This window comes from Lolium rigidum, chromosome 2, assembly GCF_022539505.1.
Source record: "Lolium rigidum isolate FL_2022 chromosome 2, APGP_CSIRO_Lrig_0.1, whole genome shotgun sequence".
In the NCBI taxonomy this organism is placed as follows: domain Eukaryota; kingdom Viridiplantae; phylum Streptophyta; class Magnoliopsida; order Poales; family Poaceae; genus Lolium; species Lolium rigidum.
In genome coordinates, this window is record NC_061509.1 from 41,321,348 (window position 1) to 41,335,779 (window position 14,432).

The following is a 14,432-nucleotide window of genomic DNA, read 5'->3' on the forward strand; positions in this document are numbered from 1 at the left end:
CGAATTAGGCGAGCTTCAAATTCGATTAGATCAGACAGGGGTGCAGGTAGAGACCATGTCAACTTTTAACACGTATGCATGCAGCCAGAGGTCAGGAAGATTGCAAGCATGTCAAAACAGTAAATGCAAGTGGAGGAAGAAACGAAGAACATTGACGCGACCACATGCATCCGTCCACAATAATGGATAGTGTTCATCTTGAAAATGATTTGCTATGTCTCAATCGCACTCAGAATTCTTTGAGTCTCAGTTACCATAAAATAGTGCCTATGCTACACTTTTTTTTTGTAAAAAATTTCAGAAAAGTGTAACTGAAGCACTGAACCAATTTACACTTTTGGAAATTCCAGTTGCACTTTTATTAGGTAACACACTTAAGAAAATTCGGATACAAAGACAAACCCTCGAAATAAGAACAACGCGAATAATGCATTCAATTTGGGTACGTACTACTCCGTAAAACCAAAACATAAGCGAGTGGCGTGCGCGTGGGTTCACGCACCAGTCAACCGCGGCGGCGACGCCACCAAACCGTTCCTTCCCCAGTGGACGTGCGCCCAGACCACGCCGGAGCAGTGACATTGACTGCCCTACCCTCTTCGTATTTATAGCGCCGGAGACGGCCGCTCCCTCAGCCCAGCACCCACAGCACCACCTCACCGGAGAAGAAGGAGTTCGTCCGTCCTTGTTCAAAAAAGAAGAAGGAGTTCGTCTCGTTCAAGGACGTACGATGGGCTCCCGGTACGAGGTGGAGGTGACCGTCGCCTCCGCCCGGGACCTCAAGAACGTCAACTGGCGCAACGGCGACCTGAAGCCGTACGCGGTGCTCTGGGTCGACTCCGGCGCCGCCAGGGTGTCCACCCGCGTCGACCTGGACAACGGCGAGTCCCCGTCCTGGGACGAGAAGGTCCTCGTCCCGCTCCCGCCCTCCAGCCGCCTCCAGGACGCCGTCCTCTACGTCGACCTCGTCCACGCCAACGCCGCCGAGGGCGTCAAGCCGCTCGTCGGCTCCGCGCGCCTCCCGCTCCGCGACGTCGTCGACGACGCCGGCGTCGGGGGCAAGGCGTCCAGGAACCTGCGGCTGAAGCGGCCCTCGGGGAGGCCGCAAGGGAGGCTCGACGTCCGCGTCGCCGTCAGGGAGCCGTCCAGGTACTACGATGGTAACCAGGGTGGCTACCCGGCCCCCGCGGGCTACTCGCAGCCTGGCGGCGCCTACGGATCCTCCCGCGACATGTACGGCAGCGCCGCACCCGGTGGATACGGCGCCGGAGCTGGAGGCTACGGGGCCGCGTACGCCGCGGCGCCTCCTGCAGGTTACCCGGCGTACGGGGCCGCGCAGCCGCCTCAGGCAGCGTACGGCTCTGCACCGGCATACGGCGCCGCACCGCCGGCTCAGGCAGGGTATGGATCGGCTCAGCCGGCGTACGGCGCGAGCACGACGACGGCATACGTTGAGCCAGCAAAGAAGAAGGGGGTGGGCATGGGCGCCGGTCTGGCGGTGGGCGCGGCGGCGGGCGTGCTGGGTGGGCTGGCGCTGGCCGGCGGGGCGAGCTACCTGGAGGACAAGTTCGAGGATCACGTGGCGGAAAGGGTCGAGGAGGACCAGTACGGCGGCGGCGGCGGATACGACGACTACGGCGGCGACGATGACTACTAGCCGTAGCTGAGGCCGAGAAAATTCTGAAGAAGCTTCCTATTCCCAAAGTGCGTCCACGTTCCATCCAAGTCGCGCGTCTCATTGCGTTGACCTGTTCGTGGCTGTGAAGTTCGATTTTGTTTTGTTTTCTGTCCTTTCCTTTTCAGTTCGGCGTAATGAATTGATGATGAGTATGATCGTTCGAAGAATTGATACATCTTGTGTGTCGAGTGACCGGTTCCAAATTCAACACTGTTCTGATTATATGGGATCATGACATAACAATGAGGTTATTGTCTGTCACTAATCTCTGCTTAACTACATGGCTGCCGAGAGTAAAAAATAGGGTGTGACTATTTCTCAATCGACCGAACTAATTTCATTTCTCAGTTAGATGATGTCATTAAATTTTAGTTGCAACACATAACTATCACGAACTAAAATGTAAATCAAATGGTGTAAAACTCTCAGCTGGCTGAGAACTAGCAAATCCCTAAAAAATCTTGTTAATGCAATTCCACCAAAATAGTGGGATTATGACTCCTTGATGATCATGATACATATTTTTTTTTGAAACGAGGTAAAAGACTTGCCATTTTCATTAATAAAGAAGAAGTATATAATTTGACTAGTTTATTAGCGGGCAACCCACACAAGATACACAGGCCGCCGAAGCGAGAAGTCGTCGCGGTTGACCTTCAATGTCATCGTCATCACTCTTTAGCGACTCCGACTTCACCGAAGAACCAACCACCAAGATCCCGTCGATGTGGCACCGTGAAGCTCAAGCCGGCCAACGCCAAACAAGCGACTCCTCGTGAAACAACAGGCAGCTCCGACTCTGATGACGTGCTCTGAAGAGGATAAGCGCAAGACCTACGCCGAGGAAGATCATCGCCAGAGGGCCACTCTGCAGGTCATCGTACGCTGCTCAAATGAAGACTCTCGACAAACCATAGCAGCCGAACCTCCGCACTCCCACGCTGCCGAACGGAGATGAGGGAGACCCACAACGCCGCCGGCCTACGAACCACTGGCACAAGCACCTCCCACGCGGTGACGACGCCACGCCATGTAGGACCACCAACCTCACCGCCGGCAGGAGCCGACGGGCCAGATCGAACCGAGCCCGCCACGGTCAGATCTGGCACCTCAGGAAGCCACCGCGACGAGCAACCTGCAGCAACCGGCCGACCACCGCTGCATAGGAAGAAGCAGGGGAGAGGGGGCGCCACCCCGCCCACCCTTGCCGGACAGCAGCAGGGAGCCGCCGTCGATGCCGCCACATCTGGGAGGAGCCGGAGCTCCGCCCGCCGCCGCGCTGCTTCGAACCACCGAGGGTGCGGAGGGGGTCGCCGAGCTGGGCCGCCGCCACGCCGGCCGAGCCGCCGAGGCCGAGCCTCCTCCCATCACCGCAGGCTCCCGCCGCAAGCCGAGGCCGTCGCGCGCGCGAGAGGAACCCCGCCGTTGCCGTCCTCCAGCGCGGGCTTCGCCCGGTGGACTCCTCCGGCGGCGGAGGGAGGGAGCACGGGGGGGCGTTAGGGTTCCCCCGAGCCGCCCTGGGAGGACGATGCGGTGGTCTTTTTAGTCTCGAATACTTCATGATACATATTCTGGCAGCAATGCTATCTTCTCCATAAACAAATTTCATCAAAAATGAAAAAAATGGAGATATCACAGGACATAAGCAGAGACTGAAGTTGAAAGCTTAACCTGACACAACAAGGGACATAAAACTTTACCAAAAAGAGGCGCGCACTAAAACTGACATGCAAGTGCAACACGCTTACTTGGAAGGCATCAAGGGAATAAGAAAAGCACAGAAGATTAATCGATATGGCCAACACTAACCATTAATCCAAGCAAGTCACTTTGTCTCCATACAGAAATTGGATCATACAAGGATAAGTGAGCAAATTAAGCAATTAATCACTACAAGGCAAACTTCACGATTCACGAGGGCCAATTTCTGGGTGGAGCACACCACAGACCCCTAATGCACAACATACCAAATGGAAGAACCTACAGCACACTACCCATTTCCGCATCTTAGCCACCAGAGTATAATTATAGATACCTGCAGAGCAACCAATTTCATCAGTCAAAACCATCTTGCACAACTCATTCATGGAAGTCGTTGTAAAGCTATGTATCGCAGTTTTTTTTTTTTGGACAAGTTTATAGCAAATTTTTTGTATGACTCACAAAGCAAAGATTAGCTTCGCTAGTGTTGTGGAAATTGTTCAAATGATAGAAACTGAGAACAGCTACAGGCACGGCGCACCTGGAAATTCTAGTGTTACCATAGTCTCAAGTTTTTTTGCTAAATCTAATCTCAGTGGAGGCTAAAAGATTAGTGGCTTAAATAAACCCCATTAGAGGAAATTATGTAAAGCCTAGCTTATCACATCATTAGAATATTCTTATTTATCATGTGAGTACGATGGGTTTAAGGAGTAAAAAAGCAGAAACATCTGGTTTTGAGCTCATAGTCTTGCATTTTAGATATATACAAGCAGGAGAAAGAACAAAAGCCCGTGCATGGTTTCATTAATAGATACTTCGTGATGAAACTGACTTTTAATGATAAATATGCTGGTAAAAAGTGCACTTCATGATGAAAACAGTACATATGGTGAATCTAGCCATGTCGTTTTGATCATGTTTTCAATATTAAGTGTTAAACATTTAAAATTTCCAAAAGGGGACACAATAGACTCCCTGCAAAGCAAAGCTACATATGGTTTGGAGCACAATAATTATGTTAGTGGATAGCGGCCAATTACATATGCAGCTTAAAAAGACATTGAGAGTCTGGGAAAGATTGATGCGGAGAAAATATTTGATCAAACAACCTAACACTAGAATAGTTGTCCATAAAACTGAAATAGCTGCAAGCAAACCGATAAATAGTACGTAGTATAAAATTGAATGAAAGTATGCTCTTCAAGTATTATGATAATTGTTAGTTAAGTATGTAGTATAATGATCCGAAATAAGTAGCAATGTGTAATTGCATAGCTATAAGCACAGCCCATTTAAGTAAAGGAAGTATGAAGCAAATAATTATGTAGTGTTAGTTCTCAATAACCTATATACGTGGATCATATAAATTGCACTAGGCGTTCCATAACCATGTAAACATAATCAAAGGCAATGCAATAACTGGTAGAAGTAAAACAAAAACTTATCCATGAAGCACATGAAAAGTAACATATTTCATTATATAACCACTTAACATAAAAACGTTCTCGTCTATGAGCACTCAGAACATATGCACATAAGAGGAAGGGCCCTAAGACATCAGTCATCTGAGGATTTAGTGGGAGAAGGAGCCCCAATACCAGAAGGAACTAGGGGAGTACTAAGAAGGAGATGAGCTGATTGCAAAGCAGCTGAATAGAAGGGAAGTGGAAGAGCACATCCAACAGAGAGGGTGTAAAACATCACTAAATAAAGCAAAGAGCAGGTTGTTAAAGGCATGCGAAAGAGAATATAGAGCTGCTAGGAAGGTATGAGGAAGCAGGGCCACAAGATCGAAGATGCAGCCTGCCATCAAAGCATGATAGGAGGTGTGACCAGGTTGGAAACAAATAACTAAGAAAATAGTTGCAGAGAAAATCTTAGTTTACTCTTACAATTTGGTAGATAAGAGAATATAACAGTAAAAAGGACAACAACACATTTTTCTTAGAACAGTTCAGATACCTCAGTATACATGCAAAAGCTAAGTTTACCTGCTCAGGCAGTACACCACAACAGCATATCTAGCCAGGTAATCATCTTATGTATTGTGCAAGAGATCATCTGCATCATATTCACCACCAATGCCTGTTTTTGCAAGCATAAGAAGTCAAACATAAGCATTTCAACAGAAAGCCAAATAGGTATGAGGAGGCCTCGATGAGATAATTATGTAAACACTCAGCTATAACTTTTAGGAAAAACTCTCTTTTGATAATAAAATTAGGAATAGATAAAACTAAACCAAACCTGCTTTCAATTTTTTTAAACATTCTGGAAACAGTTTATTGTAAAAATGAAGAACATGCAGAATTATACTTGGTCAGAAGAGACAAGTTATTCAGAGCTACATAAATCGCATACATACATTATCAAAAATTAAAATAATTGTAATTATAAAAATAAATTATATCAACAAAGTGATTGCACTGTTGACATGAAGTTATATTCAAATATCTTAAGCTTCAAAAATGAAATTTACTCAATTTATTATTTCCCAGGTACAAACTGGAGCCACTCGCAGCAGGAATCCTTAAAGTGATAAATGAAAATGATTCATAAATTAAAAAAATTGGATTAAGATTATTATGGAACTAGGTTTAAAGCTTCCAAATGTACCCTATTGAGCTAACTATTTGACATTTTCTATTCCATCGGTCATATTACGAGTCCAATACCCCTCTTCCTACAAAACAGTATGGCTGAAATCTAATTTGATATCATGTAACTTTTATTTGTTCCATTGTAAACCATTTTCGTTCCCCATAGGCAAATGCTATGCCCTTCTTAGAGACCCACAGCCACGCGCTGGGTATCCGGCTAGTTTCATGTGATTGCTATACCCCAAAACCATCATTATGCACTTCTTGCATATGTCTCTAGGCACGCAACAGTGAAATTTAATTCAAATAAGATTGAAAGTTTGCCAATCCTGGTGATCAATGTTTATTTTATGTATGGGTATTCATAAAATAAACTTGATAAAGAGATTTTTCTAGCTCTGATTTGAAAGACAAAGTTAATGAAATGAACCTAACAGTAGACCAATTATAGAACATCACCTGACTACAGAGCTAAAATATATTAGATAGCATTAACAAAAAAAATTCTAGATTATAGTTATTACATAAAACTCCAGCACAAAAGCATCGGAACGGAAACAAAAGCACTCTATGTTGAAGAGATCATCAAGTAGCAATTGAAGAAAGTGACAGCAGCTATGCACTAAAACCACCATTACACAGTTCATATGCCACTAGGCAGGCAACAAGGCAAGAGTAAACTTATTAGCTTAACACGAAAGAACATGAAAAGTATTCCATTCCATGAACCATTACCGAACATTAACTTGGTTTTGTTATACCAGGTTTGAAAACATGCTATTACCTGCAGTGTAGACACACTCCAATGGATGGTAATAAAGTGAGATGCTGGGTTCGAAAAGATTCTTGAACTTGAGCGACTCAAGATGGACCATGAAGACGCCGATGTTTGTACCCAGGAAAACCACATTATTATTCTCAGCAAACCCTCGTATGAGTGGGACCCAGCCATTCCCTGTGTTCAAGGAAAGTAGCTTGTCTAGTTCAATAGTTCTTCCGAGCACCCATGAATAAACACCATCACAATCAGTCTTCCTCCTCCACAGTTGAGCGGTGAAGGATGACAGGTAGAGGATACCAAGCTCACCACCCTCCGCCCGCATAACCCTGCTCTTGAGTGGTCCAAATTTAAACATACCCTCTACTGGCACCGGTATCACAGCTAAGCTCTGGCTCTTCAAATCAAACTCAAGGATCGCATAAGTTTTAGGGGTGCTTGAACTCACAATCCAGTAAATGGAATTCCCAACTAGCACATTCGACGACAGAAAGGCTATGTTAGGATATACATTCGGAAACTCTGATGGAATCGGTGTTGAAATGAGGTCACCCCATACGCCAGTCTCCGACGAGTAAAGGCAAGCGAGCACTTGGCGTGTGTCCATGTTTGTTGCTACAAAGACCACCTGGAAGTGCACGTCTCCGACAGCACGAAGCACCGCCGCGTTGATCCCGGCGACCGTGTTTGGACCCAAGTCAAACAACCACGGGGGAAAGGGTAGGTGGTGCTTGTCACCTGTGACGGCGTCCCACACAAAGAAATGGTGCAGTTTCTGGCTGCAGATTAGTAGTGCGAGGCCATTGCGACATCCGAAGGACCGGGAGGAGAGGCCGTGGAGCTGCAAGGAAAGTCGCCCGGGCGGGACACGATTGGGGGCCTCCATGGTAGGCACGAAGGATATGCCGCTCTTACTCATGGCAAAGAAACCGAGGAGGGGAGGGTTGCGGCGGTGGTGGATGCGAAATCGACGGAGGAATCGAGGATCGGAGAGGAGGTGGCGCCAGCGCTTGCAGACGGCGGAGGCACGGGGGAGGGAGGAGGGCTGCGGTGGTAGGCGGAGGAAGATCTCGCGGAGCAGGTTGTCGTCGTCCAGTGGCGGCGCCGACGGCGAGCTGTGGCGGTGGCTGGTCATGCCGCTCGCCCTCCTACACCCTCTTTTTTTTTTTTGAGAAAGCCCTCCTACACCCTCAGTACTCACTGATGTGTGGACCAATCGAACCAGTACTATGACCTAGTGAAGCGAACGAAGCGCAGGCGCAGCACAGGCCGTAAAGTGGGCTTGAAGACACATGCTAATGCTGGGAGCCCAAAACTAAAGCCCACGACGTGTCCATGCTCGTCTTCACGCTGCACGCGTCTTGCTATGCGGACATGTGCAGAAATGTAGCCGTCAGCCATGTAGTTACTGTAAGCGCATCTTCAACAGAGCGACGGCAGAATTGATGTTTAAATTATCCGTGCGTGTCCATTTCCATCGGTCTAAATAATTGAAATTGATCACGCGTTTGTTTGATCCCGGGAATGCCCCCAGCGACACGACGTTTGTTTTTTTGGGCTTGCATTGTTCCAACATTACACACTAGGCCGAGAACAGAAACGTGGTCCGGATTTCAAGGGAGACACCAGAATTTAGCCAACCAACACAAAACACGTATGTTCGTAGGTCTCTCCGTAACCTCACAGTCCGTAACTCTAGGATTATTGACCTAGTGTGTAGTGAGTCCGTAGGCTGTTTTTGTAAAACATGCCCGTACGTGTAGCATTACTCTCAAAGGAGTAGACTACGCAGTGGAGAGTCCACCACCACAATCCCCCCACGAGCCGCGAGGAAGAGGGCGAGATGAGGACGGCAAGCCTCGGCCGCCGCCGCCCCCATTCTCCGGCGGCAGGGCCGCTGGAGGACGGCGACCTCCTCTGCGAAATCCTCATCCGCCTTCCCCCGCAGTCGTCGTCCCTCCCCCGCGCCTCAGCCGTCTGCAAGCGCTGGCGACGCCTCGTCTCCGACCCCAGCTTCTTCCGCTGATTCAGCCTCCACCACCGCCGAACCCTGCCGCTCCTCGGCTTCTTCCAAGGAATAGGGATAGGATCTCAAGGTATGACCTTCGTACCTACCCTGGAGGCGCCCAACCGTGTTCATCCCGGGCGCTTCTCCCTGCAGTCCGGCGCGCGTCGATGACTGTTTCCAGTGCCTTGGGTGCCGCCACGGTCTCGTACTCATCTTCCTTCAGAGGAGCCTTCGGTTATTGGTGTGGGACCCCGTTACCGGCGACCAGCACCGCCAGTGGCGGAGCTTGACAGAAAATAAGGGGGAGCAAAAGGCAAAATATCAGCTTTTGATCAGCATTTGGGGGGCAAAAGGCTAAAAAAATTCCTTCTTAAGCTGTTCAAAATGAAAATCTTCAGCATTTTGTACAAAGCTGGGGGGCGGCGGCCCCCCCTAACTTGCACTAAGCTACGCCACTGAGCACCGCCTCGCCATCCCTCCTGGTTTCGCGACATATGCAAACACTACCGTGATCAACGGGGCAGTGCTTCGTGCTGCTGCTGCCAGAGACGTCCAACACTTCCAGGTGGTCTTGACAGTGGCGTACGGCGACGAACAAGATAGACGAGCGCTCGCCTGCCTTTACTCGTCGCAGACCGGCTTATGGGGAAATCTCATATCAATTCCGCTGCCACACGAGGCTAATTGGGAACCCTTCGTCAATGGGAATGATGCTGTGCTGGCGGGAGATTCCCTCTACTGGGTGGTTGAGGGGGATTCGTATAGAATTCTCGAATTTGATCTGGTGAAACACAGCCTAGCTTTTGTCATTTAATGTTTGACTAGTTTCAGTTTTTCCTTGAGGTCAGTGGCACAGACTCAGACTTTTGCTGGGGTTTTACAGGATACCCAAGTTCATATGTCTGCTTTGTTGATAGCTGTGTTGTTTTCTGAACGACCCAAGATTGATTTGCTCAATTTGACTTCATGAGAAGTTTAATAGTCCTATGGATATTTCAAGGCACAAGATTTCCTTGTGATGACTTTAGTTGAGGAGTTGAATGCTATCTATGACTGTTGCAAGGGATTTCGGCTCAAGGTGGAGTTTGTTGTATGGTGATCCGAAATCTGTTTACATGTTGTACTATGGAAGGAGTCCTAACGGATTACGGCGTGCCAACCGTGCTAGACGTAGCAAATCTACAACTCTATTTCGTGTTCCCCAAGAAAGAGAGTTCTTTGCCCCTATATATAGTGCAAGGTAGTCATAGAATAGATGAGAGAGAGTTTCTCCATATTGATAGCACGCAGAGGGTTTGTCCTCTCGTGTATTGTAATACTCCTCCAATTATAGTGATACGCCGCCGTGCGTTCCGTGGTTTTTTCCCGTTTGGATTTTCCACGTAAAAATCTGTGTTCTTGTTCTTTGTTTGATCTACTTTATTTGCGCGGTTTTGTAACAAGTGATATCAGAGCTTCAGGCTCAAGATCGATCCGCTGCTCCGGGAGATTTCGTGCGCTCCCGGGCAGCACCGCGCAGCGTCGTTTGGATCAACCGCCGCGTCTCGCGGCACCAAGCAGCTGCACCTCGATTTCCCGTTTCGTGAGATTGGATCTACATCCGACATAGTTTTCCATCAGCGTCAGGTACGCAGCTTCGTGCAGATCTGTTTCGTCCGAGTTGGATTCGTCTTTCTGCATCAGCACACAATCCGTCAAGCGATCCATCTGCCGAGTTTGGATTCGTCGTCTTGCCTGGCGTGCGTCAAGTCGCCGAGACCGTCAGCATGATCTGCAATTTTTCATCCGTGTGCAAGTCCTGCCCGGGACGATTTCCAGTCCAGCGCTACTTCCCCATTGGTTCTGTAGAGAATCGGTTTCTGATGTAGCTGTCCGGCCAGACGTATTTACTCAATAAAGCTCTACATCGCGTCACATGGTCAAGTTCCCAGGTGAGGCATCAAAATGCGATCAGGTTCCCGGCCTAATTCAACGTGAAGTGCAGGTTGTTTCTTAATCTCCAATTCATATGTCCACACACGGCGAAGTTGCTTCCAGGTGCTATCCGTTTTCAGTTTTTGCTCTGCAATTCTACATAGAATTTTCCTTTTGGTTTGTACTACATTGTGATCACAGTTTTATCGACTCATGGATATTATGAAGTACGATGTTTAGCTGTTGTATTATGACACAAGGTTTTCCTGGCAAGTCGAGATGCAAGCATTGTTTGGCGCAAGCCAGTTATAAGGATGCACTTGATAGTTTAGGAAATAAGTGTTTTGCTGTTTGGACTTACAAGGAGAAAAGAAAGAATTCCCGCGCCACCTATGTTCGATGTCTTGCCGCTGGTATGATCATCGTTTTTGATAATTTTCAGATCAAGGTGGAGTTTGGTGAATTATAACCTGTCGGGAGATATTATGGATGCAAATTTCAGATATTATGTTGCTGCGATTATATGAAGAACACAATTCAGATATGAAAAAAAAAATGGAGGAGGTAACTTTTATGCCTGTTGGTAGCCAGCATTATATTCTTTGCTCTCCGAGTTTTTTGCTGTTATGCATGTGAAGGTTTTGCTTTGTTACTCAAGTTCGTGATGAGGATTATTTGAGGTGCAAGAAGGAGATTATTTTCTGCTAGATACTATAACATTTAGTACTGAAAGTTTCATTGCAATTCAGTTGTCTATGCTCTTTCAAGAGGGGTCTATTGCAGAGTTGATGCTCCATTGCATGTTGAGGTTCCTTGATCCGACAGTTGTTCTACAGAGATAGTTTTTGACCATGTCATGGATTTTTATTAGCCATTACAGATCGGCAGTTTTTGGTGTACGTGATGTCTTTTCGTACCAGATGCTCTTGCATGAGTATGTTTGCCGAGGTTTGTGCTTTCAGGTTGTAGCACATTCAGATTCCATGAGATGAGTTCTTCACAATGTTATGTGCACGAAGTTGTTGCACTATGAGCTATGCGCTCGTTCAGGCACCACAGGAGATATGATGGCATGACACGCACTCTGACAGATGTGAGACACATACCTGGTATGGCCAGAAATCTGATCTCTCTCAGTACCCTTGATGTTGATGGGTACAAACACTCCGGTTCTCGCGGAGTTCTGAAGGTATCAAAAGGTTCTCTCGTTCACATGATAGGTGATATGAATTCTGCAAAGTTATATGTTCTTAGAGGTAGCACTTTGTCTGGTATTGCTGCTGCTGTTATTCCTGATGAACCTGGTAAAACTAATCTGTGGCATATGCGTCTTGGATATATGAGTGAACATGGTATGGCAGAATTGCACAGGAGAGACCTGCTAGATGGCTGCAATTTGAGTAAGTTTGAGTTCTGTGAGCACTGCATTTTTGGTAAGCATAAAAGAGTTAAATTCAATGCTTCCGTTCATACCACCAAAGGGATTTTAGATTATGTGCATGCTGATGTGTGGGGACCTTCCCGCAAGACTTCTCTTGGTGGTGCAAATTACATGCTTACTATCATAGATGATTACTCCAGAAAAGTGTGGCCTTTCTTTACGAAACATAAATCTGATGTGTTTGATGCTTTTAGAAAGTGGAAAGTTATGGTAGAGAAGCAAACAGAAAAGAAAGTTAAATTGCTTCGTACTGATAATGGCATGGAGTTTTGTTCTACTGTTTTCAATGATTATTGCAGCGATGAAGGCATTGTCAGGCACCACACCATCCCATATAGTCCTCAGCAGAATGGTGTGGCGGAGAGGATGAACAGAACCATCATCTCCAAGGCTCGCTGCATGTTGTCCAATGCTGGTAGCATAGATGTTTCTGGGCTGAAGCAGCCTCCACCGCCTGTTACTTGATAAACAGGTCACCTTGTGTTCCGCTTGATAAGAAAACTCCTATTGAGGTATGGTCTGGTTCACCTGCTGATTATTCACAGTTGAGAGTTTTCGGTTGCAATCGCTTATGCTCATGTTGATAATGGAAAGCTAGAGCCCAGGGCTGTTAAGTGTGTGTTTCTTGGTTATGGTTCAGGAGTTAAGGCATATAAGTTATGGAATCCTGAAACTAAGAAAGTTTTGCATAGCAGGAATGTAGTCTTTAATGAGGCTGTCATGTTTTATAAGAGTTCATCTACAGATATTTCTGATGCTGTTGATTTTTCGATAATTCGATGATGAACAACAGAGGATTAGCGTGCGAGTGGAGCACGTGGAGGAGAAAGAAAATGCTGTTGCTGAAAGTGATAACATCGTTGTTCAAGCACTCACCACCTGTTTTGCAGCAAACAAATAGTTCCATTGCTGCTGATAGACCGAGGCGTAACAAAGGTCCACGTCCTCGTTTAATTGAAGAATGTAATCTTGTTCATCATGCTTTGAGTTGTGCTGAACAGGTGGAGCATGGTACTGAACCTGCTACATATACTGAGGCCGTTGCATCCGTTGACCGCGTGAAGTGGATTTCTGCTATGCAAGAAGAGATGCAATCGCTTGACAAGAATGGCACATGGGATGTTGTGCCCTTGCCTAAACAAAAGAAGGCTGTCCGCTGTAAGTGGATATTTAAAAGAAAGGAAGGTTTGTCTCCTAATGAGCCTCCGAGGTATAAGGCAAGGTTAGTAGCAAGAGGTTTCAGCCAAATTCCAGGTATTGATTATAATGATGTATTCTCTCCGGTTGTGAAGCATAGTTCCATTCGTGCATTCTTTGGTATTGTGGCTATGCGTGATCTTGAGCTTGAGCAGCTAGATGTAAAGACTGCTTTTCTGCATGGTGAGCTTGAGGAGGAGATATACATGGACCAGCCTGCGAAGGGGGGTGCGGGGGGCGGCAGCCCCCCGCGGTATATGGTACGGATCGTTGGCACCGCCTATATATACATCTTGTAAGCCGCCGGCTAGGGTTTATCAGATTATAAGATAACCCACGGCGTTTGTAAACACCTCCCGATATAGTGAAGTTTTGCTGGCTGGCGCCCGTGGTTTTTTCCCCTTCTGTGTTGGAAGGGGTTTTCCACGTTAAATCTTGTGTCCCCTGCGTGCTTGTTTCGTTCTTCGTTATTTGCTTGTCGCTTTTATAACAATACAGGTGCCAGTGGATATGTGTATCGAGGACGTCCGCTTCGGGATTGTGCGGGCCGAGGGCGGTGAGCTGGGTGTCCTCTTACTGTCAGGCGCAGATTTCACCGCCCAGTTATGGAAGAGGAAGACTGATTGTGGTGGTGTTGCTTCATGGAGCCTCGCAAGAACTATTGAACTCGGCAAGCTACTTTCCCTGAAATCAGAGGAGAAAGGGCCCCTATACATACCAGGGTTTGCTGAGGAGAACAATACGGTGTTCATGTGGACATCTGCTGGTCTCTTTATGATGTGGTGTGCATCCGTGATATAGATGCTTATTGTTGTGAACTCTTGGGGAAGCTCTTTCTCAATTCTAATTGTTCACAGTATATATCTGTCATGCAAATTTATATTGTTTGTTAATATCCAGTGTAAAAATGATCCGGATTTTGTAATTCTAAGCTCAAGACGATAATGTCTTTGATTAGGTTAGGATGACACATGTCTGCTAATGTAGATATTAGGTGAGATATGATGCATGGGTTAAAATATGATATGCCATAGTCTAAACCCAGGCCAGTATATCTTGGCTACCACACTGGGTTTGATGTACTTCTGTAAACGGCTATGTACGTGCGCGCG

The 14,432-nt window shown here is 47.0% G+C and overlaps 1 protein-coding gene across 1 annotated transcript; it reads left to right on the forward strand.

Moving 5' to 3' along the window:
- The first annotated feature begins 551 nt into the window (after positions 1-551).
- On the forward strand, positions 552-1,830 carry LOC124686304 (protein SRC2 homolog). The gene has a single exon (XM_047220273.1). The coding sequence runs from the start codon at positions 731-733 to the stop codon at positions 1,655-1,657; it is 927 nt and encodes a 308-aa protein (XP_047076229.1). The 5' UTR covers positions 552-730; the 3' UTR covers positions 1,658-1,830.
- Positions 1,831-14,432: the final 12,602 nt, after the last annotated feature.